At 34.9% G+C, this 27928-nt stretch overlaps 1 protein-coding gene and 1 long non-coding RNA gene across 3 annotated transcripts; both read right to left on the bottom strand.

Moving 5' to 3' along the window:
• Nucleotides 1-77: 77 nt before the first annotated feature.
• On the bottom strand, nucleotides 78-27843 carry LOC118266958 (LON peptidase N-terminal domain and RING finger protein 1). 2 transcript variants are annotated; one of them, XM_035580629.2, is made up of 15 exons: nucleotides 27464-27842; nucleotides 19044-19109; nucleotides 18891-18959; nucleotides 18492-18545; nucleotides 16715-17202; nucleotides 16517-16636; nucleotides 16306-16373; nucleotides 9923-10005; nucleotides 9100-9225; nucleotides 8139-8390; nucleotides 7130-7245; nucleotides 6185-6314; nucleotides 5801-5904; nucleotides 5328-5595; nucleotides 78-4933 (listed from the first exon to the last, which is right to left on the bottom strand). In XM_035580629.2, the coding sequence occupies exons 1-15, from the start codon at nucleotides 27521-27523 to the stop codon at nucleotides 4814-4816; spliced, it is 2124 nt and encodes a 707-aa protein (XP_035436522.1). In that variant the 5' UTR covers nucleotides 27524-27842; the 3' UTR covers nucleotides 78-4813. The 2 variants fall into 2 exon arrangements, with proteins under 2 accessions (XP_035436522.1, XP_035436531.1); XM_035580638.2 differs by lacking the exon at nucleotides 18492-18545 and having other exon boundaries at nucleotides 27464-27843.
• On the bottom strand, nucleotides 22121-24651 carry LOC126912432 (uncharacterized). Its single transcript, XR_007707155.1, has 2 exons — nucleotides 23441-24651; nucleotides 22121-22731 (listed from the first exon to the last, which is right to left on the bottom strand). It is a non-coding gene; the product is annotated as an uncharacterized LOC126912432 (long non-coding RNA).
• Nucleotides 27844-27928: the final 85 nt, after the last annotated feature.

The raw sequence follows: 27928 nt of genomic DNA, 5'->3' as shown, positions 1-27928 counted from the left end.
AGGGAGTGTTATCGACAAATAAAATAATTTCTTACAAAAAGTTAACTAAAAGCAAAGTACAAAATAAAACAGTAGTATTCATTGAAAAAGACTTTATTAAGAAAAAGTATCATAATTATATTAGGTATCACAAACTAAGTAAAAGACAACACTTCGACTGTTCTCACACTTTCCGTTAATCAACTAACGGACCAAAGAAGCGGTCATGAAGGTTTAAAATAATAATAATCAACATAATTAAATTTCAATCACAGCAACTACTTCAGCTTTGTTGAACATAATTTTTTTAATTTTGTTCACTACTCTATGTACATACAACAGGACGGAGAGAAACTTGAGAGTAAATTGATTTTGTCGGTTAATTATCATCCCAACATAGAAGACATGTGGGTGAAGGTGGGAGGGAACCGATTTTGTCATACAGTTATTATAACTAGAACGAGTGCCTTTGGTATTATTAAAGACTGAACTTTAAATTTAATAATTTTAGTTGAAAATTATTCCAGTTTCTATCCCTCCTGTTTATTTGGTAACAATAATATTAACTACAAATATATGAGTAGTTGATATCCGAGTAGCCAAACAATGATCTATTGATAATGAGATCATTTTTTAAGCTAAACAAAGGAATGACGTAATTAAGTACAAATAAAAATCTAATAGAATTGAACAGAAATAAATAATTAAAATCTTAACAAAAAAGACATACATTTTTGTATATAAAAAAATCATTCATAATAATTATAATTTGATTTTGAATTAACTTATAATTATTAGTACATTGTAAGAGTATTATAAAAACATCAAAGCTGTTTAGTAGAAACAGTTCTAGAAGGACATCTTGCCCTGAATAATATTTAAGAGTAGGTACACTACTACATAGGTATAAAAATAGAGAAAAAAATAACTACATACTATGAGTTACACATACACAAGAACGGTATTCGTTACTGTAATATCTGGATATTACGATTCCGTTCATAATGAAATTGGATCCCATGGAAAGTTTTGATTATTAAATCAAATTCAAGTAAGTTTTTCATCTAAATACTAATAGATAGATAGATAGTAAATATATAGTAAAAAACAAAAATTACATTTTTGTTACATGATTGCTAGCTCTTATTCTAAATATTTTGAGATCTTAACTTTGCTTTTTCTACAATAATTGTATCAAAGAAAGTAATAATTATAACCTTAAGCTTGAGTTGGCAGGTGCTCAGATTCGCAATAATACATCAAGTACCTACACACAAATAAGTTATGAACAGATCCTTAATTTTGATATTCATATTGTTTAACCCAATCACAATGTTTCGAGGGAAGTTCAATTCGTTTGTTATGAAAACTTCACAACCAGATATTGACAGCGAGAAAGACGGCAACACTTCATACAAGAGAAAATTTTACGTAGACCTGACCAAAAACCTTTCAACAATAAGTGCATTATATATTACACAGGGACACCTCCACATGGATATGGGAGCCAGGCACCTAAAGTTGCAGAGACTGTAAACAGTGCTCTCGAATACAATAGGAAGAAGACTGAGAACAAAACGATACTACGAACGTACTACTAACGAACAGCATTAGAGGATAATGAGCTTGTCCAAGTAAATAAAGCTTTGTCTGTCTTGCAGAGTTGCGAAAAAGCGCAGGGTATTGAGAAAATTTCATTTTGAGACGCTGCATTTATATTTTGGACACCTACCTATGTAAATAATAGAAAAAAAAGTTTCAATATCAATATATGCAGCACGTTATATTATAATTATATTATACGCACCGTAAATTTTCATTCGTATTACAAAATAGGTTCACATTATTTATAAAGACAATAGCTAGATACGCAGTAAAAAAAATGATTGTACCATTTTTTAAATATCTTTGTACCGGTGACCGTACGCGTTTATTAGACGAATGAAAACTCACGGTATATAAATACGCAGTCCGTTACTTAGCAGGAAGGTACTTCGTTAAATATTGCCTACTTCACATGCCTACTCCACAACTTTATATTATAAAATATTGCTGAGAAATCAAGTTTCATCTTAACATAATTAGTATTTACAATACATGTTCCTTAATGCTAATGTCACTACGAAGAATTATGAAAAACGTAGACAAGTTCATTCTTGAATTCCTTTTGTGATCAAAACTGTACTATGTTTCTTATAAATCTTTAAATTAAAGTAATTTTGTAGGCAATTAAGTGCAACTGCTTTTATAGTGCGTTTTATGGAATATAAAACAGTGGAAAGTTTAAAAGTGAGATTTTGACTCCCGTTTATCAATTTCTGCATTTTTTTTATTACACATAAATAGTGTACTCTTAAGAACTACATTGGAATATTGAATATTGGCCAAACATTAGCTTAATTTTAGTGATTAGTGATAATATCTAGAAGTCCTTATAAAAGTTTCTTTGAGAAATTATCCATAAGTATTTACAATCGAATATATTATGTTTAACATAAAGTTCATAAACTTATAATAGAATACCATATATTAATGGCCCATTTATAAATAACTTTTTTAATACTTACAAATCTATTTACCGTTACCAAAGTAACACCCTACAAAGCTACAATTTGAAAGATAAAGCTTTTTACATATAATATATAAGAAAAAAACAAAACATTTATGCACAGTCAAATGGAATGGATCATTCTTAGGAATGTGCATGATAAAAGAGAATTGCATATACCTACTAGAGCGCGTTAGGACATGATTCAATAAACCCAAGCTAAGAAAAAAAAAATGCAAAAAAAGATACAATAAAATGTATGTTCGATTAAGGTATAATACAGTGTACAGCGATTTTGAAAATATAGATGTGGTCATCGAGTTTTGCCGCTAACTGTACTAACAAATAGCGACCCTATACCCTACACGATACGTCTGAAAACAGCAGAAAAAATGCTTAACTATTTGTATTCTATTTGAAAATTCCGATTGTGTACCATGTAGAGTATATAAAACATACGTGGAATGTGTTATAACCTTACGAAGGGATGCACTTTTATAAGTCCATTGTTTAGACATTCATACGTTGCACACGATGTAAACAATCGCTTAAATCAATATTGGTCTGTATTATATAAGTAGATCACATAAAAATGTTCTTACACAATATTACTGAATCACTTTTTCTTACCTATCTGTAAATAATAGCAATCATGATATCTTAACTATTAGTATTAATAATAATATATTAAATAAATGCGAAAGTGAAATTGATTTTTTCTTTCGTTTTACGCCTGCGGTGCTGAAGTTTAAATGTACATTGGTACAGATAAGACACGTGCAGTGTAAGTCTCGGATGCGCGGTTATAGTTATCTACATTATTTTATAATTTGCGCGAGAGACGCTGCAAAAGGTAGTGCGATAGGTATCAACACTACCTACCCAATTGAATGAAATACAATGCTATTTCATTATCTTAAAAGTGTAAGAAAGCAACGCTACGATTTCTTCAGTTGGTGAATTATTGAAATTGCTATTTTAACTACACAAAACTGTATACAGTCAATGTTATTTTAAATACTTTTGTAATACGTATTATTGAAGTTAAATACTGTAATATACTAATTAATAAAAGCAGACATACCTACTAGCATGTGATTGTTTACAAAGATTGCAATGTTTATATAGATACAGACTAATAAAAATAACTACCTACATAGATTACTTCTAGACAAATGTTATAGAAAAAATTTAAAAGATCCATTTTTAGTACAAGAGTAAAATCTATCTACTTACCAGAGGAAAGGTTACACTAAGATTTTAAATCACATTCAAGGACCCTGCAATTAATTAAATTTGAGATTCAGTCGCCGGTGGTAATGGACTGATCTTATATGCCCGATTCCTAATTTTACCAAAAATTATTGAGTAGTCCTTGTAATCGAAATGTGGTCATTGACTTTGCTAAACTGCGAGTATTAGTGATAACTAATTATATTTACAAGAAAAAGGGTAAGGTCTAATAACATAGTACGAAATGAGTTGGCAACAGGAACCAGACGTTAGACAACTATAATAATATACCCTGTCGTTATTAATTAAAGGATGTGGAACCAGTAAATCGTTATCAAAAACTGTTACTCAAATACAACTATGAAATATGGCGGTGTTCCAACATTACCTACTAATTAGTATTAAATAGTATATTGCTGTAGGATAAGAACGAAGTATTTCAAAAAATATTAGTATATAGTTATTGAAAAAGGTTAAGAAATGGATTGCCTACGTGAATATATAATACAAACTACATAGTAGTTTCGGTGGACGACTAATGGTACTGACAGACTAGTCAGGACACACTAACGCTAATGCTACAATAATTCGCATAGAGCTAAAAAATGTGAAAATTCATTTTTATTTGATAAGCCGGCGACGAGCAAAGAGATTACCTGATGGTAAGCAATCGGCACCGCCCATAAACACCCAAAATATATTTAAATCAGATCTTTTTCTCTTAAGGTTTTACATTCACGACAACCAACCGTGAATCGATTTCGAGACGGACAACGAGGTTTCACAACTACAGTAACTTCATTAGCTACAGCTAATAAAGTTACTACAGAGCTACAGCTCTGTTTCACATAAGAATATTCAACTGGGGGAATGTTATGACAGGAATTACCTGGTTTCTTAATATTATAAGCCTTCGTAGTCGTCGCGCCTAAGAGTATAAATACACTAAATAATCAGTTTAACCTTAATTCTAATGACTTCAACATAGATACCGGTTTGTAATTAATTGTATGTATATTAACTCGTGAGACTTGCTTAAGTTAAAGTGACGGCTTATTGTCGAGAATTTTCGACTCTGCGTCTGGTCGAAGCTGCGACGTGCTGGACTGCTTCTAGCGTTAGATCCACCGCCATCATACGCTTGAGGAGGTAGTTCGTGGACAGAATTAGAACCTGCAAACATAAATAAATAAACTTTTACTCTAATGATGAATATTATAGCTGTATGGTTAATATTGGGAAAAGTTTCTGTTTTGTGTGTTAGTCGAGCTCAAAACGTATGCTTACTTAATTGCACACGAGTACATTTACAGATACACTTTAGTACAATAAGGACTCATAGTAAGCTATACGCGTAAGCTGTGCAAATAAAAGAAAGAAAAGAAAAAGTAAAAATACATTTATTTGGCATTGCAGCAGTAAGCAACAAATAACATTTACATTAATTGTTATTATACAATACAAATCCCAAAACAAAAAGAGACAAACAAAACAAAGCAAAGCAGGTAGGCAACACGCAGATGGAGACTACATGTAGAAGTTTCACAGATATTGTGAACCAGCTTACCTTAATTTCGGGCCTTAGCGGCAGGACGGCTACTAGCCACCAGAGCCACGCCGGGCCGTCAGTAGTGGACCACCATTCGTCATTGACATTATTCCCTGGTAGAGTGCCAAACGTAGTCTCAATGTCGCGCAGTACGTCCTTGTCCAAGGAACTCAGCCAGAATAGAGCCCTCAATATTATCCTGTTCCCTAAGAGTCTGCATTCTAACACCTCCATTTCACTTTCCGGACAAACATCTTGAATGGGCAAAATGCGCGCCACTTCTAATCTGTAACATATATTTCACATTCATTAGAAAATCGTATTTATTTAAAAAAAAAATTATACAAATAACTGGTTACTGAATTGCTACCGGAGGCCCAATCCTGGCCAAAAGTCCGGCAACGCACTTGTAACTACTCTGATTGCTCACCATCAGGTGATCCGCCTGTTAGATTCCCCATCCCATAAAAATATGATAAATAAATACGTACCCATCTCTAACTCCTCTTTCGATCACTTTAAAACGTGTCAAGCCTATAGTAGACAGAATGGACCTGCCATCCTCGAAATGCACGCAATCACGTACTTCCAATATCTGCAAGAAAAAAGTTATTTTAGAGACAGAACATTTTCAATAACTTAATATTATTTCTATAACTAGCAGATAAACTTTGATCTTTTATTTCATTATTTATTGATACAGTTCAAGTTTGGTTGAAAAATTAATATTATTTCATTCCACACAATTAAATCAAAAACTACTGATTAGTTTGAAACAACTGAATACCAATTCAAAATTCAGATAAATTCAAACTGGCATGAATTAATTTACTTTGTAGAAAAATATATGTATAAAAGTTACAACAATAACTTACCGTGCCATAGTCAGTGTACTCCTGTCCCCTATCGCAAGTCACCATACCGAACTTTCTGGATCCAGACTCGAGCACGCGTCGGATCATTAGCCAGTAACGAGGATCGAAAATGTAAAGCGGGCATGGCACACTAGAGAAAACATAAAACAACCATCATATTACGTACAGACTATGTGCTAGTGTTAATAAACCTTAAACTTAACTTAGAATTTAAACTAAACTTAACTTTAAACTAGCTGACTTGATTAACAACGTCATATTAGTCCCAAGATGTCCAGTGCTAAACATAGGCCACTCCAAAGAGGTTGAGGAGAGATAAATGGCAAATTATAAAACTTCTAAGAATGTCTCCTGAAGAATGTCTTCTAACAGCGTACGGTACTGAACTTAGATTGTATAGTCACTTAAACAATCATGTCTGTCGTAGGCAAAAACAACCGCGCACGAATACATGCAATCGGTAGGGGAAATCTTCCCTGAGTATGCGGATACTACGGTCACTGATCGGGTACGAGCATGCGACACGTTATTAGTGCGTACTAATCAGCACATTTGTTTATATTTCTTTCTATATCTGTCACGTTGAGACTGGTCTTCATTTGACGTATTTAAACACAATTATGTATACATATTATCATTGCCTGTGATGGTAAACTTGCAAAACTTTGTTCGTTTGTTTGTTCGTTCGTTTACCTTACCCAAAGAGTAAAACCGAGACCCTATTACTAAGACTCCGCTCGCTGTCCATATGTCTGTCAATAGTCTGTCCCCAGGTAAAAACCAAAATGTAGTGAGTATCAAACTAACGGCTGAAAATAATAACATATCTCAATGCAAAACCTGCGGATATGGATTGATATAATATGGTTGAAACCACGGTAACCACAACATTATGGATTGAGAATAGTTGTCAATGCCGGCCGTAAGATGAAAAACAGTACTTACGATGGGTAGGCCACGGTACACACGAATATTGGTATAAGGTCCGGCTCCGGGGCTTCAGGAATCACAACGGCATTAATACTCCTCAGCGCCGCCTCCACGAACACCGTGTTCATAGTCTGAGAAATAAATGTTACATAAAAATTAATATAATGTTTGTTAATATTAGACAAGACTTTAATTTTCATTTAAGTGTATCGCCATTTTATAACGACATCTGTAAAAAAGCTAGTGATACGTGGATGATTTAATATTTTGGAAGGGAGCTTAGTAAATTACACAGATGTGTGTCATTTGTGCCTAGATAGGTATGTTTCATAATTCGGTTTTCAATTAACTTACTTTATTTTAAAGTGAAGAAAAGGGAGGATACGTAATTGAAATAGTCTTTGAATAAATTAGTCGAATCCAACCTGATGACTGACGCATCAATCGTGAATGAACCGTATGAATTTTCTCATTTTCCGAGAACTCTGCTTACATGCTGTCGAATTATTAGCTTTATAAAATGAGGCCTTGATTATGTTAGACACTCTTGTAAGCATGTAGGTACTATGTAGCTTGCCAGTAGCATTACCTATTACGTCCTACTAAAACAAAAGCATTCTTTTTGCTCATGAATTGCTCCATAAACTGTGAATTTTAACACGGGTAGGCGATACAATATTTAGAAACTGTGGAACTCACGTTCCAAACAACCGTACTTTAGCCACGGGCTGCTAATTACATGTTGAAACATGCGTACGGTTCGTTTAAAGCCGACACAATCGATTTAGCAATAAGAAACAGAACAAAACTGTTTGGTTATAACAGTCAGTGTAAATGTGATAACCAACCAAAATGATTAGGTAGTTCAATGGTCATTACGTTGAATGTTTTGTCAAAATTAATTCAATATTCGCGAACGGTTCGATGAACTTATCTCATCTGTAGGATTTAACACATTTTTTTTTTTTTGTAAAACTTCCATACAAAAGAATCTAGTTTATAAATATAATGATAAGTTACTCACAAGGGAAAGCATAAAGTTATGCAAGGTGCGCAGACATAAGGGACAGCGCTTCCTGTAGTCCATGGTGCGTTCTAGGCATATGCGGCAGAACGTGTGTCCGCAAGGGGTTGTGACGGGATCGGTGAAGGTAGAGCAGCACAAGATACACTCCATGTCCGTCGGTTTGATCCACGACATCGAGCACAGCCGGCGCACGGAACGATTCAGGTGGGGTATCAAAACCCGCGGGTCTGTTTTAAACGTGGATATTGCCTGTAAACACATTATATGTATTTGTTAATCATTATGTAAACAATAAAGGAACGTATCGGACGATCATGTCATTCAAAAAAGGTCCTTACACCTTATCAGTCGATCGTCTTTAGCTGACGTCATCAGCAAATAATGATACGTCATCAAGATATTCAAAAACATATTTTTACACACATGCAGCAACTGATAAAGATCTTACAGGCTTCTTGTAGAATAGACTAAGAATTTACGAGTTACATACAAAGCGTTTTAATAATATGAATTATATGCACGTCTTCTGCAAACAATTAGAAGTTTAATAATATGTTTGTACTTATTATTCGTCTATGATCATTATCAGTAAAACCTAATAAATTATTTATACCGTTAGTAAAGTACGAAAATGGGATACAATAGATAAGAAGGTAATTTCTTTCTCGAGTCATAAGATAACAACAACGCAAACACATCTTAACTGCTTACAGTTGTCATTATAATGTATGCATAATGTTATTTATTTTCAATTAGTTCAAGATTATTATTTAGTGACAGGGTCATTAACGAGGCTGATAACGTTACAGTTACACTGTTGATGTGATATTTCAAAGAAATTGTTTTATCAACATAAGGAAAATTAATTAGAAAAACTCGGGGTAGAATTGAAACAAAGTTTAAAGAGACTTTGGCGATTACTTTATAAAAGTGAAGCCATTAAGTCGTTTATACAAACCTCAGCCAATAGCGGTCGTGCCAATCGCATGCTTGGATGTCCATCAGCTGCTGCGACAGCGAGATACGGCACGGCATCGAGTCGCCTTCCCTGCTGCAGCAACTCCAAGCCGTGGTTGTACCGCGCCTGGGAACACATTTACGTTACAATCAACTAAATTAAAATTACTATTCAACTACTACAGAACAATCGCGGACGTAGCTAGCGCTCACTCACCGTGATGTCATTTTACTAAGCCCCAGTCTTTATTTACTAACTGACGGCACAGTTCAATGCCCTAAAGTCATTCGAATGTTCGCTAAAAATATGATTAAGTGGCGTATAATATTTTGAAACGTTTTGATACGGGTGACAAAACGTGACCGCCTTATCAGTTGCTATAGGTACAGTAAGGTAAGTGCATGTACCTATCCACAGAGCATTAACTACGTATAACAAAATAAACACAAGACTTTAGACCCCATTGTGAAATAAATTTTTAAAAGTCAAAAAGCTGTTACAGATTATAATCATTTTGCTAATGTTTATACGAAAACTAAGACCAAGTGCTCTGTTTCTACGATATAAGTGGACAGAGAAGCATAACAAGTTGAACAATGGTAACCGATTATTCACGGATGTTGATTGACAAAGTTAGTTTTATTTTAGAGGCCCTTAAAAGAACACTTCTTTAACATTTTTTAAAGGTATATTATTACTATTAGCAAAATAATTAATACACAACAGAAACCTTGTTAGAAATGAATACAGAGTGAAGTAAAATAGGTCTTGTGTTTAATCTAATAGAGGTTATGTAAGAGTGACTCATAAAAATATTGTTTACCCGAGGTGACATGGGAACTCGCTGATTACCCCCGCTAGGGTAAACAACTTTTGTCTCGCGCCGGCGTCGTTTTGTACCAGTCACTGTAAAAGATATATAAATTCAAAATAAACTTTTGTTTACTCTCATTTCGTAACATAATTAATATGAAAATGACAACATCTACAAAGCCAGTACTCCAGGCTTAATACATATTACAAAAGAAAGCTTAAGTCAGTAGTGTAGGATAGTGCCGAACTTAACAAAGAAGCCCCCATACCTCTTGTGACATTTCGTCCATACTACTACATAATACGCGGTTATATAAGCAGCAATGGAGTCAGAGTTTGTGTTTCATTACGTAACGCCGGTGTGAGTTACGAGCGCACAGCGTGTTGCTAGACTCGAGATCTGAAGCACGCCAAGGTCGCGATCATTGCAATCGGCGACAGTTATGAGAAGTGGCAACGGTTTATTGCTACACCCCTGTGGCTCAACATGTCAGTGGTTCGCAGTTTCACACACAGTTCGTTTTTTTAAGAAACCTGTTCACGTGGAACACAGTTTTTTTTTTAATATCTACTTGTTTCATTAAATACCGTGTACCCGTTAAATACTTTTTCATCGATATATTTTATCTGCCTTTTAACATTGAGATCGCTACCTAATCTTGCAGTATCTCGAGAACAGTTAAACTTGATAACAATATGTATAACTACGGGGCACATGTACCTACATAGTTTATAAACTTCATGCAATATTTTTGGCGTATATTTCAAAACAAAAGCCGTAGAATGTTACGACTGAATTAAGTAATAGTTAGTTTTTTGAAATTCGAAAAAATAATAAATAAAAATCGCTGATGCGCATGCATTGCAGATATCTTGATGCTTACAAGTCACAATGAAATCATTCAAGTTCGCCGCTGCGCTGCCACAGTTGACAACGACCTAAGCCGTTCATTATCAATCCTAGGTATATTACGCGGCCGATTGTTACGTATTTTATTAAAAAATTATATAATAGGAATTATCAGTGGTTCCAGGAAGAGTTGAGATAGCTATTAAGTAACAAAATGCGTGTAAGTACTCTGTTGAAAAACTTTCGATTCATTAGCCACGCTGGTATAGTTAAAATTATTATTAATATTGGATACTAAGTACTCACACAAGTAAAACTGAAACAATAATAATAACATGTATCTATTTTGTCCCTTTGCGTGAATTGGAAAGTTAAAGAGTCATTACGCAGTCGTATAACTGATGTCCTAGTAATTACACCTCATTACTGTTTTTATTTGTGTTCGTGCATATGTAGTTAGTGATCGCACTAGACATGTATATGTCGTGAGCGATAGAATCATTAACTTAATTAAAAATAATAATAATTTCTATTTTTGGTAATGCTGTAACATAAATTGTATTGATAAAATTAGTATCAGACATAATACAGACAGAGTTTGGTGTTTACGACATATTTTTTATTTTTCTGCTTTAAGAAGTTATATATTGGGGGCTGTGAAGTTTTATAGGAAAAGTTTCAATACCCTTCAAAAATACAATGAGAATTAAGCATGAAAGGAAAGAATGGGTTCTTTTGTTGGCAGGGGTAAAGGAAAACATTTAGGGACAAAGCCACGCGTAGGTAGACGTTCATAATAAGTGGTAGACCCATTGTTTTATTGTTTAATTTTTGTATTATTAATTTTGTATTTTCTCGAAGGTTACTTAAATGTTTTACGAATAGTTATGTTCTGTTTCATTTAATGTAGAGGCCTTACGTAACAGTTATTTTATAAGTTTTATGGTTGCGAATATTATTCAAAATCATTTGGCTATTTTTAACATTGGTCTGGTGATCTTTTTAAAGATAATTGTTTGAATGCTACTAAATCACTGTCATTATATTAATTTGTAGTTCCACATAATATATTACGGATACACCAGGTAACTTAGTATCTTTTTAAAATTAAAAAAAAAATACCCTTCCAAAAGTCGGGTAACAAAGATCGCCTACACTAAAGCACGTGTCTTTGATAGGAGTACTTTCTTGAATGTAAGTACCCATGCTGTTTAGTTACTGGAACCTCAAGCTGTTACATCATGTATTCAGCATAGGTAAACTTCATTTCAAGTGGGCCAGACTCCTTACGTCACCAGCTTAAAGTATCAACCCTGTAGAAGATTTAATGAGGTCATTTAAAAGGCCACTCCGTGTTATGACTGTCAATGCGACAACGACATGGAAGGCTTCCAACATCACCACTAGGCTAATTTTAATTTTGTATTTTAATTTTTTGGAGGTTATTGCAACGATTAGCGTTTGCGGTGACTGCAGGTCATGAAACCACATAGTACTTGTTTACATAATGTGATCTCGAATATTACTCTCAATATAGGTACGTCCAATCAACATCACTATCACATTTTTAGATTTTAAGTTTAACCAATTATGACCAATTAAAAATGTTCAAAGACTTCATTACGTACAGCAAACAATGTTTGCGATCTCTTGGACATTTACTTTAGAGATTAGACGTGGTATCTTGTTTATTTAGTGTTAACGTTAACAAAAGACATACAATACAATAGATTATGTTTCATTACCTAAGCAGTAGTGTATCTTTTGCCTACTGTAAATACGAAGTAATATAAGAGAGTTAGTGGACAAAAAGATTTAATTTGGTTTTCATGAAAGCGTTCTGGTACGTTTCTACCCCAATTCAGACACTCAGCATTTACTGTTAAACGTTACAGACATGGATGTTAAAAACAATTGAAGTAAATAGCGTCAATGGCCATGGAAAGACCAATCTTTTTTTCCTTCCACAATGTCTTTGTGGTGACAAACAAAAGTTGCCCGACGAAGTGACAGAGCACATGCAGTGTTTTGTTTATTCTGTTACACGGTACTGTGCGGATAATACTTAAACCGAACAAATTCTAAAAAAAACTTGCCACCAAGAAGTCTATAGAATGCTGTACCTACATACCTTCGAATACAACGGACAAAAGAATTGAGGGCAAGAAAATTATCTAAACATCGCTCTTACTTTTTTCAAATCCTTTTTTTTAACTCTATGACCAAAATCCCGCGGCCGGACTTAATCCTTTTTTTTGTAGGAAACCTTCAAAAGGCGTCTAGTTTTTTTAGGGAGTAAGACTAGGGATTGTGCGATATTTACTTCACTAAAACCACCCCAGTGGCCACTCTGAGCAACTGTAATGGGCACCTAAAGCATTCTTATCAGTCAATCTTTGGGTGAAGAAAATGTATAGTAGCTACAATGAGGATATAGGAATAAAAAAAAACTTTATCAGTTCACTAGAAAAGTAGTTACGTAGTTATTTTTTGTAAATTAGATATCATAATACATACAAAATGTTTTAATTTAAGTATATTTGAAAAGCAATAAAAATACGAAAAAGTATTTCTCAAACATTCCCGATATAATAACAACAAAGTCAAAGGAATCTGCAGGCAGGAGGTATCTCAATTTGTGATTGACGTAAGCATTTGTACTAAATCGTGTCGTGAGTAATCGCGGCCGTCTAGCGAACACTGAGACCTATATAACGGGCGTAACGTAACCTGCGACCCAGCGTTCTCCATTGCATCGTCGACAATGTTGTTACATAAGAGCAATGTAACAAACAAATGGCCGATTTACATAATAGCCTTGTCGGTGCGCGATTATCGTCGTAAACGCCCACGCGATACAGACGTGGCACTGCTGTAACGCTGCCTTATTATATTATTTGAAATAACAACTGTGTTGCATCCCGGTACATTCTGACTCGTTTTGTAACAGGATACGTACATTGTGCTGACTCAGATGAAAATACAGAGGTTGCATTGCAACGCAACGCTGCGCCATACGTGCCTAACCGGCAACTTCTTTCTCTGTCTAAATCGTAGTTTACGGAAATATCCTTAAACCGGAGTGTGTTGCCATTTAAGTACTTAAATTGGCAAGAACATTTTACAAATAAACAACTACTGCTTCAAGGCTATTCACAAATTGATTGGGTTACATAACAGTTTTAAAGTTGTGGTCGTTTCTTCGTAATAAACATTGACAAACCAGAACTTTTTTATGGAGTTATGTTTTCCCACATTTGTAAGACTCTCCTTATGACCTTTGATGTGAGACATATTAAAATAGGTCTGGGCCATAAAATCTAACAATAACCACTTATATTTTTTACACAATACTTATATATTAGAGATTAACTTTCCTTAAGAGTATATTTAATTGGTACCAAGTACCAACATTGTCGACTATGTAGCTCCGCATAACGTGAAGGTTACATCCGTATCTTCTTATTAATAAATATACTTAATTCGTACCTACATAATTCTGTTACTTTAAGTTACATAATAAGTTATATTAAACACATAATTGTATTGTTCTACGTAATTACAGAAAAAATAACGCAACTGAGTAAACAGTTAGGTAGACAGAAATATACCTAATATAATTATGTTTAGTCACCATGTAATGTTATACAATAAATCATATTGATTTGTATTTAGTTTCAATGTGGTAGAGTTAAAATATCATTGAGTTAAAGTATCCAATTTTAAGTGTGGGAGAGCCATGCTTCGACACGAATGGGCCGGCACGACCGGAGTGGTACCACGGCCTCACCGAAAACCGACGTGAAACGCGTTCTTTTTGGTTGCGTGAGTGACGTTACCGGCGGCCCAATTCCCCCCTTCCCAATCCCCGACTCCCAAACAACGCTTAAATTCCTAACCCCCGAAAGGCCGGTACGCACTTGTAACGCCTCTGGTGTTTCAAGTGTCCATGGTCGGCGGGGATAGCTTACCATCAGGTGATACGTCTGCTCGTTTTCGTCCAAAACTGCGAGTTATTTGAACTCGGGTAGATCTTTCTGTGCCTTCATACAATTACGTAAGATATGTTTTCTTTGATTTCAACTAAAATTAAAGACAACTGTTTAGATTTTCCGCGGGGCTTCAAAACCTTCAACAGCCGTTGCATAACCTGCCTCCCTCGAGTGACTTTCATGACCTGCGAGACGCGATAAGCGACTGATATACGTATAATGTTCTCTTTTCTTTTGTTCCAAGATGTTAGACTTATTTTAAATATACATATAAGGTGTTCTTAAATTATCTGCCACGGCTCTAATGGGAGGTAGTGTTGTTTGAAGATTACAATAGTAAATATGAATTATTGGTTATATTTCTTTTTTCATACCAAAAATCTACTTTTATGTATAAGAGAGCTATCTCTTTTACTGTCTATGTCCATTGTTTTCATTGACGAAGCGACACATAGTGCGTATTTGTGAACAACTTTATGCAGAGTAAATCAATGTTTATGAGTTTATATAACTTCTTTATGTTCTTAAATTGAATTAACTGGTCCGGAGTACGAAATGTCTTCACTGTTGGAATCTTCAAACACAACACTACATCCCATTAACGCCTTATATAATATATTTACTGTATTATTATTTAACGAAAATTTAAATTGTTTGTCTTAAACATTGATTATGTAAGATAGTAGTCCTATCCTAACTGTTGTAATAGATAAACCTGAGACCAAACATTATCTACTTGATCTTGACTCTGACTACATTAGTGCCTTACTTTTACCAAAACAAATCACGTCGCGTCTAAATTATTATATTTGTGGGCCCTACATAACACATATTTGCCGTTCCCCGATGGGCAAGGCAGAAGTGCGCACGTACAACGTGTATGTAGTCATTCAGACCGCGAAACCTAGACCATTTGTATTTTCACAAATAATTTATTTGTTGCTGCTATATTTAATTAAGGGGGCTCCCATAAATAATCGCGATATTTTCATGTCTTTTATGGATAAACAGTGTGTGTTTAAACAATTATAGAAAAATGGGCAATACAAATAAAAACAAACACAAAAGCAAGTGCAATGACTGAATGAAAAGAAATGGCATGCAAAAGAAAAACCATCGCAGAAGCGCAAAATAAAAAAAAGAATAGTCGCAAAATCTGTTGCTAAGCGCAAAACGGGCAGTGACACTGTTACAGTGTTAAAATAATACAATCTGGGTTCTTCAAAGATAGAAACGGAAAGCAGGTACGTTGGCTAGGTCATAACATAACATTATACTGCTTGTTATACGCAGATATTCAATGTACCACCCATTTTATGCCAGTTATGTTATTTCTCACTCTCATAGTAATGAGGCTGATCCTATTGCAATTACCCGAGTCAGTAGAAGTGAGTAATTGAAATAACCAAAAAACGCAAGCCCATTTTAATTAATAAATGAATTTGAACTACCTTTTATAATTAATATAATATTAGATGAAAAATTAATGGCACTGTTTATAGACATTCGCAGTTTGTATAAATTACTTAATTAAATAAAACAGAAACTTACATGAGCTTCTCACTTCAGGCGAAGGTTCATCGGGGGCATCATTTTCTTTGGGTTTTGTCGACACACGGCTACCGATAGAAAAAATATGTATGTAAACACAAAGAAAACAATAATATGACACCGTTATGCGAATACCTATCATCAATCTAATTTTACGGCTTTATACTTTTACTTTATAACAACTCAATTCTAATGTTAGATGGTTACAAACCTTGGAGAATTTTCATTTTCAAGTTGAGATTTTGCAATCAGATCCCGTATCATTATGTTCACGTGGAACGGTTCTGAAAACACGCTCCCGCACGGACATGTAGTGTTTTTTAAAGCGCATCTGAAAACAAAATAAAAAATAAATATCGCAGAACGTAGCGAGTATTATGAATGAATAAATATAACGTATAAGACGTACTTAGAGCAACGTGTGTGTCCGCATTGTCCTGTGACTGGGTGTTGAGGAAGTAGACCGCAGTTCAAGCAGGACATTTGGATTTGGTATTTATGCTTGTGGCGGAGGCATCGAGCATATCTGATAACTCTGTTAGCCGCATCCATAGCTCGGGGCCATCTTGACATAAATACTTTATTCACTTCACGACGTCCTTTGTCCAGTGGTGGCTGTGTGTGACTGTGTGCCACCATGTCTCTGCTGTGAATTATCCTTCTAAACTTGGTCGGAGAGCAACGCTCGCTGTTTAGGACCGGCAGTGGCACATTTGACATGGCCGATACAGCTCTCGCTGAAATTGAGTTCAGTTGGTTCTCGGACGACACTCGGTTTGGTGGATCTTCTGTAATGTTACTTTCTGGCGGAGCGGGACTGTACCTCAGGTGAGGGTATTGGCTCTGGGGCGTAATCATATCTGTTGACGTCATATTTGATTCCCCCTCTAAATAAGCCTGGTTAACAAAATGGTTTTAATTAATAGACTGGCACAGGATCCAATTTGGGATTTAAAACTACGCGAGTATGTGTTAGATGATTTGAGAAGCACAAGTGAATGAAGATATTCAAGGAAAGGAAAAATATGTACAACAAAATTTTAACTAACCGCCTAACGCTTCATTATTATAACGCTATTTTTGTTCTAATATTTACAAAACTTTAATGGTATTACTACGAAATCAAATATTTTTAATAATAGTCACGTAAAAATTTAAATATACGAATCGAGCGACGTAAAATGGTGAACTTGGCCCAGAACATAAGAACCGGTTGTGCGGTAGCAGCGAGCAGCGAGTTGGTGAGGCTTGGCGAATACGACGCAACGCGAACCGATTGCACCTCACCTAACAGATTTATGCAACCGACGAGCAACGCGACCGCTACTCGTAGAGCTGATTACTGCACTGCGCCCATCCGTTCTGTCCGTTACTTCAATATTTAGGTCACTAGGTAATAAGCAATATTTGGACTTATATGATTCTTTCTTGATAACTATTTATGCTCAGTCAATACATTCATGAGCATAATTGATTTTTTTTTTACCAAAAGAATTATTTGAATTTATTAATAAAATGTAATTTATACGTGTTCAACGTAACTTCTCTACTACAATAAATATTTGTAAAACAAATAAGTACGTTGCAAAAGTTCAACTAATTACGAGTCGACTGTCGAACTTTCGCATAAAGGGGTAACCATAACCGTTAAAAACGACAAAAATACATGTTTTTTTGCGTAGGACCCCCTTTAAGGTTTTATTTGTTGTTATAACACCAACAAAAATATTATCATCTGATAAAATTCCAACTGTCCAGTTATCACACTTCAAGAGAGAGCCTGGTAACAGGCAGACGGACAGTGGACTCTTGGTAGTAAGATCCCGTTTTCATCCTATAGATAAGGGAGCTTTAAAAACGTATGATTGAAATTAGAGCCGTAGACAATATTTATTTACAGTAAAACAATGAAGTTTTAAGTGCAATGAGTGGAAATAACTGTGAATAAAATGGAGCAGATAAGGTTCAATGGATTCAACCGACACACAAGACTATGTTTGAGAAATGAATTTTCAGCGAGTGAAGGAAGTAGTATTAGTGAAGCTAAGTGATTTTCGAAGCTTGTTATAATGCCCCAAGCATTTAATGAGGGTACACCAGGTAAGTAGGCAGTACAATTTGCTTTGATGAGGCATGCGTGAAGGAAATAATAAAGGTTCGAAGACGTGGTACTTCCCACCGCTCACCTCTGTACAATCGCAAGGCGATGGACCCATTGTCGTTGTTCTCTGCACTGCTGCCTAGAAGTTTTTATTTCATATACCATGAGACACAACATCTTAACATTAGGCATTAATATCACTACACACAGCGCTGTGTCTTACTATGCTTCTCAGTTTGTAGAACACTGATGTGTACTCTACTTGAATGTAATACGTCCAAAACGACTGCTATAGACACTGTCGCTCGAATCCTACTGCAGAGTGCAAGACAGGGCCGGCCGAGCTACATGCATAAACATCGTCGTAGCTCACTTCTAAATATAATATTGTTTTAAAACATTGAATTGTATTGTGTATTCGAATCGGCGACAACTGTATTTCATGTTGCTTGGTCGACCATAACGTGAACTGAATGAAACTTACAATGTCCCCGAGTGAAGACAACAACATGTTGACGCCAACGACATGTCGACCCAAGGCTCCATGACCCTCCTGTATCAAATAAAATAAAGGTAAATTTTCCGCTAAAGTATAACAGGTATTAAGGAAATCAATCTAGAAAATCATGTATCTTACATTTTCCTCGCTAAACTCATCGCTGGATGTGCTGGCTGCCATTGTATTAGGTGGTGATATCTCCAACTGTCATGGGATAATTAACAGTGTTAAGTTTAAATATTATTCGACAATGGAAAGACAGTTCAATAAATTGAACGCAAATTTTCTTAGTTCATTATTTTTCTTCTGTTTATTTTGGGTGAGCTGGGAATCGATCCGACAACTCTTGGCTGGTAGGCGTATCACAGTAGGTATACTAGTCGTACCAACAAAATTATATTCGGAAAACAGAAGGAATAGAATTCCGTAGTGATAACAAGTCAAAGTTTACAATAACAAGTCATATTGCCGCTGTCTAGTTGCCTAACTTAGTCGTTATTCATAAAATCTTACGAAGCCATTGTGGACAATTCCGAGAACTGGCATAACCAAATATAACTTGAAGCTACAAAGTTATTTGAGGCATAACTTCCAGCTTTCTGGAAGAAACTTATGTAATAGTACAATTTTATTTTTGTTTGCTAATACCCTGGCACATTTAAGCACAGATTTAATCTACAAATTACGATAAGCCATTTGGGTATTCCTAATAAAGTTTCCAAGGTACTTTCCTTCTTCGCAAGACGAGTTAACAGTGTGTATCAGTAATTAAATTAGGTAGGTTACGTATGAGAAATTATCCCGTAGTTAAAGATGGATCGTACAATTTACCTTTGTACGTTATGTCGCCAGGGCGGGAGCTAAAGGAGACAAAAATACTCAGAGTAATGAATGTTACATTGAAGCAATCATAATGACCATTCCAATTTCCAACAGTAAAGTTATTTTCATTACTTATCACTATCAGGTCTATCAATTTTGTAATGTTGCCTTTTTTTATTAACATAAAAAAGCATATCTATGATTAATAGTGTTTCTAGTCTTTACTACAGTAGCATAGCTACCTAGGTACCTACATACGTTTGTATGTACAAATACATACGTATATGTATCGATTGCGATAGTTTAGTTCAGTTATCATAATTTAATGTTTGAGCAGTTATTGATTGATTATTATTGTTCAGTGCCACCGCGGTAAGCAAGATTAAAATAAATAAACAAAGGAAATGAGTCTATTTGCTGACCAACACATTATAGTAGTGATGTTATAATTTGTTATATGTCCAAAACTATCATGTTAATTTTGATCAAATTATCGATAAAGTCTCATCATCTGGACCTGAGTAAAAAACAACATTACGTTTTACATTTAAAATATAAAGTATATCACTAGTACATAATTAGCGAAGTAACTGAATGAGATCATAATTTTCGACTGCCCTATTGTATGGAGGTTTCCAGTCAATTGATTGGTTGGAAACAAGTCCACAAGTGGTCAAGGTCTGGGAAAGTCGATACATGGACGCATAACACACCACGTACCTGACTATGAAAGTCTGTTATCGTAGAGTGCTTGTAATAATTAACATGGTAGTCGATTTTAATTGTGTTATTTCAAAAAATATCTAAATCGCTAAACCAAGAACTTAGACAGATACTACATCACGATAATTTATTAATGACCGAGTGACAAGGTCATTGACCGATAGCGTCGCGCGATTTCATTATTTGTAAACATAGTCATTTAGAAATAGTATTTATCTATTAGATTCATACCTAGTTATTAATGAACTAGCTTTTGCCTGTGATTTTGTACACGTAGAATTTACAAAATAAGAACCCTAATAGCACATTAACAATTAGTTAATTTGTGGTACAATGTTAACCTCCTGTTGGAAATGAATCATAAATCTGTAATTTGATATAATTCCGTCATGGCTTATCAGTAGACACCGTTATGACTCTTTGGAATACATAAATTAATCATCGTCTGCGATATAGTATTGCCTACAACGATTCTTACGCAAAACGAAGTAAGCGGTGGGCTTACATAACGTGACCTACTGGCACACTGACTCTGTGCCGCAGCCGCAGCGCATGCCTCGCTTGCACTGACTCGGTATGTACCGCCTACTTACATTTGCTGCTTTATCGTAACTTAACTATTGCAAATGCTATAGATAAAAGCATTTACTGCTCAATGTATTGGAGCGGAAAACCCAACGCTGCGCTGTTTAAATGTTTGTGATTGGCTGCGATTGTTACCATTAATTTAATGTTCTTCGTGCAGCTTGACTAAATGCTATGAATTCCATTCGTAAAATAAAAAATTCTAAGTACCTATTTACTACAGATTCAATTCAAGCAATTATGTAATGTTCATTCAAAAGAAGGTGATTTAGGTACAGATTTAGCCAGTTAATTAATCATTCCAGTGTGTTAAAATGCAATGAAAACTCCCTAGCCCTAGTAAGAAAATGAGTTACACGCACAGACTCCACGAATCCGCCATTTTCGATCAACAGTGTGCTAAGCACGAAAACTATCGAGAAAGTATTCGTATCGCAATCGACAGAATTTTCTATGAGATTTGAACAGCGCCCCTACCGTGCGTAAAAGGAACTAAGTGTCGCAAGCACGAATGTTTTTGATAACTATCGTATAGTAATCGTATCGTATTGGTATCGAAACCTAGAACATTTTGACACAAATTGGAAGCACGAACGAGCTTTTGACGTACGGTAACGTAAATTTCGAAAGCTGGCTATCGAAACGAGTCGAAACATTTGTCACTGAGAATTTGTCGGTGAGAATGGTATCGAAATTTGTAATAATACAAAATATATTATATTGTGAAGTCAGTGAGTGCTTGCAGTGATTTTTATAAAATGCCAAGACCGTCTTTGTACCAACAAAGTACAACAAGTACTTACGATCGTTAACAACGATTGTACCAACAACAACGAATACGTTTAAGGGTTGTTGGGGAATCGGGGATTGGGAATATTAGGAAGGGGGAAATTGGGCCTCCGATAACCTTACTCACACAACAAAACAACGCAAGCGCTGTTTCACGTCGGTTATCTGTGAGGCCGTGGTATCACTCCGGTCGAGCCAGCCCATTCGTGCCGAAGGATGTAATCCACAATAATAGGAAATAAGTAAAGAAAACTACTACTAAAAAACATTTTGGTGGACAGAATAAATAGACTCCATAGTTATTTCAAGTGTTTTATTACTTTTTTCTACAAAATCCTCTTTTTATAGTTAATAAAATGTATATACATATATAAATAACTTAAAAACTATTTTATTCTAATCTTAATCCCAATAATATATAATTTATTTATTTATTATTATAAGACATTAATGAAAAACAAGATGAAGACACAAGATCATGTGGTTATGCCAATTATAGACATGCACCACATTCACAGTATTGACACAGTTAGAATAATTATTATAAATACAATGCCATTAACAATATTTTGATAATATTTTAAAATAACATAAAAACAGAAAAATTGAAATAAATATAAAATTAACAGTAAGTAACAAAAAATAATCAACTAATAAAAAATAATAACTTTTCTCACGCTCCCTAGCATAGTATTCTTGTCATTCTCTATACACATTTTAATCAAACTCGCTTTAGGTTTTTTCACTGGTGGAGGATTCCAGCTATCTTCCTCTGATGGAGGATCGGTGGTGTTGGTGGAGGCGCTGGCGAAGGGTAGGCTTCGTGAGGAACAGTGAGTGGTGTGGTAGGAATACAGTAGGCCCACTGCTCCCAGTAATATTGGACTGGTCCCACAAATATTCCAATCTGTAAAAAGATAATACATCAAATATTACATTACAAACATTGTTTAAGTATCCGCTGCTGCCTGAATGGCTCCTTCTAGGGGTTTGCACCGGAGCAGTGAGTACCGGAGAATAACCGGTAAAAGTACTCGATTGAAATCAATCGGTTGTTAACCGATTAAACTCCGGTGATCATATTATATCTAAATGGAATATTTTTATGTAAAAAAATATTTTCAATACTATATTGATACTACTAAAATAATAGAAATATTTATTAACCATCAGTTTTTAATTTAATACATAATTAAGATAATTTATTTACTGATTTGCTTCTTTCGAATGATATTAATTATTTTGGTCATCAACTCAAAGCGCTCTTGGCCGTTTATGTGGTTCAATTCACTTGCTACTAGCTTTCCAAAGAGTTCAGGGTTCGTTGAAGTCCAATTTTATTATCTATTCTGTTTTGTTTTTCAATTAATAAAAACTTGATTTGAAATTAATGGTTTTCATCACCGGTTATCACCGGTGAATCTCCGGAGATCGGCAAATCACCGGTGAATTTCACCGGTACGCCAGATTTCACTCTGGTGCAAACCACTAGCTCCTTCCATTTGGCCTGAATGTAACTGCCACCCTGGAGAGGGTTTAGACAAATCTCCGTTAAATTATTGTCCATCACATAAAAAAAGGGCTAATCAAAGAAACATTTAGAAATCTTTACTTACTTTTGCATAAATTCCACCATTAGCTCATATTGGAGTTGAATCGTCCTCATTTTAAATGTAACATGTTAAAATTGTTATTTATTTACATAAGATAAAATAACAAACAAACAACCGGCAAATGACAAATGTCAAATACGACGTTCGGAAATCATAAAACAATTTATAAAATGAAACTAAGTACTCATTTTTTTTTCATAGATAATGTCACGTTATATTTCTCTTAACTCGCTTTAAGAACTTTTTGCACATAATTAATATTTATTTAATAAATATTATTGCATAAAACGTGTAGACAAAGGTTGAAATATATATATAAATTTAATTTAGTTTTCAGACGAAATCTTTATGCTCAATAAGTCATTCAAATCGTTCACTTGGCTGCTTCTCTAGTTTACATTAGCATGACGTCACTATCGAATTCGATGCGAGCTCTCGATAGTTGAAAGAATAGGCTTCGTGCTGCCACACTCCGTTAACGTCTCATGACGTATCGTCATCTCGATACGTTTACATTACGAATGCGATAGTTATTCGTGCTTGGCGCTCAGAAAGACAAACTTGCTTGTGGAATCTATAGTTAAGAAAAAATAATCCTTGCTTGTTTTTAGTTAATCAAGCTGTCTACCGGTATTGTATGTGTTAAATAATAGTCATCAAGGTACAGTTAATAAGTTTTTAGTGAACACGCGTAGACCGAAGTGTATCTAACCTAGGTATATTCCACCTGTGGAACATCGTAAGCATGGATGAAAACACCGAAACATTTAACTCATAACAAATATTATCATCTAGCGAATTCAAAAATTAAAACAACTTTAGAAAACTAATTCATTATTTACCTACAATAAGATGTAATGGCGCTTTAAGTATGCGCTATTATGGAACATAAATAACTAATCATTGAATGAATATCCAGCCAATAAACTTTCATTACTACTAATTTTCTTTACGATCAACATAATGATTTTCCACTAGAGTGATAAACTAAAACTACTTAATACATATCAAGGATGCAAATGAATGGCATTGCATTTTTCACTTACCTATGAAACTGACACTGGTCACTGACAGAAATCGTGTATACGATATCTATTTAAGAATCTATGAACTGCTTAATATAGAAAAAACGCCAAACACAACGAATTCAATGACACTACGATTCGATTCAATCCATTATTGGAAAATGAGGTGACTTTTAGCGTGATGTCAATATTATACCACCCAAAACATGCCAAGTTCGATAATATTGGAATGCTTCGCCTATAAAAGAAGTGAGATCTAAATAAGTACCAAGTTCCATACACAGACCTCAGTTAAAAATGATATAACAAGTTGGCAAGTTTTCACACACTTTTTTATAAACCTACTAAACGCAATGAGTCAAGTATATAATTTTCTATTAAAACTTGCCAAGTTATATCATTTTTAACTGAGGTCTGTGTATGGAACTTGGTACTTATTTAGATCTCACTTCTTTTATAGGCGAAGCATTCCAATATTATCGAACTTGGCAGCCTTTCACATTTATGTTTTGGGTGGGATTTCATTTATTTTTGTAAGGTTTATTTTCTTTTTTTCTTATTTTACTTTACTTTTTAGGTCGGTACGACCATTGGAAGATATAGATTTTTTTGTTTTAGTTCCTTAGGGGTATGAATTTACACCTTCATTATTTTTAAAACCGACTCACACTTGGCCATTTTCAGATTTTTTCCTTTACCTTGACCTAAAGACCTACCTCCATGCCAAATTTCAAGTCAGTACGACCATTGGAAGTGGTCTAGGTTTTTGATGAGTGAGTCAGTCAGTGAGTGTATAGTAAAAATAGCGATTTTCTGACGTCAATATCTCAAGACCTACAATAGGTACATTAATGAAATTTTGTATTTTAGATAAGTAAGTAGATCTCGACAGATACTAGAAATTTCATATGCTTAGATAAAATAGATTTTGAGTTATAGGTGGGTCGAACTTGGCCCGAAATGGTTCGTGTAATATAACCCACGGCCGGTGTGTCGGTTTTTTGCTCGAACTTGGCGGACACACTGCCGTGTGTCTTGATACACTGTAGCTATTCCTATCCTATTTGCGCATGTCCAGACTGGTATATATTAACCTCTACCAGAGTTCATTGCAGCGGTCATCGCCTTACCTCAGACGAGATAATAATAACTTATTTCGTAGTTACATACGTAATATTTCGAAGATGTTTGTGGATTAGTGAGCATGGAATAGACGTCTTTGATAATGACGTAAGTAGGATACAATATACCTTAAGGCTTGTTTAATTTAAACTATATTTTAAAACCTAACCTACCTAGATATGTAAAGATATATTAAAATATGTTAACAGTTCGTTCCTTTGGTTGAATTGAATGCACTAATCTCCGGAACTGCTAGCTCGAATTGAAACTTTTTGTGTTGAATAGTCCATTTGTTAAGGCGCCAAGCAGTGGGTGAAACCGAACAAATAAATAACTAGTAGCTCTAAGTCTATATATAGAATTTCTATCAAGAATTAGAGCTTTTTTTGGGTTATGACTGGTTATTGTTATATAAATTTCGGTCGTTTATAGAGTTCGACACAGGTAGGTACCTAATTACCGGAACTCGTAAGATATGTCCTATATCAGCAGCCTTTTTCGTTTAATATTAAACTAACTAGCCGGCCGGTTAGTGCTAAAAACCGGCGCCGCGCCGTCGACTCGACTCTTTATGTCTGGGCCACACCATTCAGCAGAGCGTAAAACATATTGCGCTGTGTCAACGCTATTTGTTTTAGGCACAACTAAGTAAACAAACAGTTTTTCAAAGAAAGTGTAAATTAATATTATAGTTACTATCTCTTATCGATGTGGATTCCCCTGAACGATTACGATCTGGTCGATAACGTTTTAATAAATAATTCATCGCTCGCCAGTACTTCTACCTACCTAGTAGTAAGTAGGTGTAGGTACTGATCTATACCTACCTTGCAGCCTACACACCCTTCAAACTGCTTGTAAGGTTGTACAATAAGTTTGGAACCTGTGTAACTTAAAACATCTATCTTGAACTACAGTATGGTTCTATATCGCAAATACCTGTTAATATTTTGCAACAGGTTAAAATGAAATGCTGCTGTATTTTATAGACCTCGGTACCTAACTAATATAAGAGCGCATCTCGAGAAATATTTTTCTCTTATCGTGTATGGACTTCTGCACCTACCTTGACGATGATAAGTATTTAGATACCTACACATAAGTAGGTATAGTATATAGGTGAGGTACCTAAATCTACTTCTAGGTTTGAATCAAACAGGATATAATAAGGTGTTATATAAAAGGGATAAAATATAGGCACCATTCATAACAAATTAATATACATAAATATTTTCACTTTATAGTAATTATATACACGTGTTTACTACCTTCGTAAAAATATCTAATTCCTACATAAACTACCCTCAAATGAACCACATTATAAGTGGGCATTTTGTTATTAGTTAGGTAAGTCTGTTACGTAAAATTAACAAACATAATGACTATTGACATGATTATGTCAATGTAACACTACACGAGCTGCGGCCAACAAGTGAATAATGGACCACTAGCCCGCACATGGTCTGTGTCCGTTTGCATGACTACCGTCAACTCAGAAAATAAAAATAAAATAAATTTAGATAGACGGGCGCCGCGCCCGTTCGCTTCGTGTTTATGTTTATCTTGTTTACACGCCAGCGTCGCCAGCGGAATCACATTGCGCGCGCTTCTTTGTATTTCCCAGCCTATAATATAGTTTTCAAGTCATCATCCCTTAAATTTTCATCCTTACATAATTTCCTTACGTAACGACCACGTGGCGAGGATAATACCTGCGTTCCTCACTCCGCTAGGAACGAACGCTCCGCCACAATTACGTAACCACAATAATAATTAATAATTTGGTTCGAACAATATTATCGAATTTATATTCTAAAATGCTGCCGGCGTAGGTAGACGAAAATTTTAATTTTAATAAAATATAAAAATAATGACTTACCTCTTGCATATCCCGTATTATTGGAGTTAAATAGTGACCCATCCGCCGATTTGGTCGCATAATATTTGAAGTTGTAAACGATAACTATATTAATAAAAAAAAAAACTAAAGGCAGTGATAATATTCCAGATGACCACTACCCTTAATGAAAACTAAAAAAATTTAATCAAGAATATTATTGTCATTTATTCAACACTCGACCTACGAAGCAAAGATTAGTATAAAAATACTACAGAAACCCCGAAGAATCCGCTCAGATTCTCAAGTTTATTGCGATTATATACGACGACCACGACCGGCGTACAATTGACCGATGTCGACGAACAGAGAACGGACTACAAACGGCGAGTGACGAATGAGCGAATGACTCGAATGAGCCTTGAAGGAGCGAAGCGAACCACTGTGTAAGTGTTGCCAACTTTATTTTTACCAACCCACCAAATGAGGCCGTGTAAACCGACAGAA

The sequence above is a fragment of the Spodoptera frugiperda genome, chromosome 25, assembly GCF_023101765.2.
Source record: "Spodoptera frugiperda isolate SF20-4 chromosome 25, AGI-APGP_CSIRO_Sfru_2.0, whole genome shotgun sequence".
Classification (NCBI taxonomy): Eukaryota; Metazoa; Arthropoda; class Insecta; order Lepidoptera; family Noctuidae; genus Spodoptera; species Spodoptera frugiperda.
The sequence above is the reverse complement of the archived record's forward strand: the minus strand, read 5'-3'. Positions and strand labels throughout refer to the sequence as shown.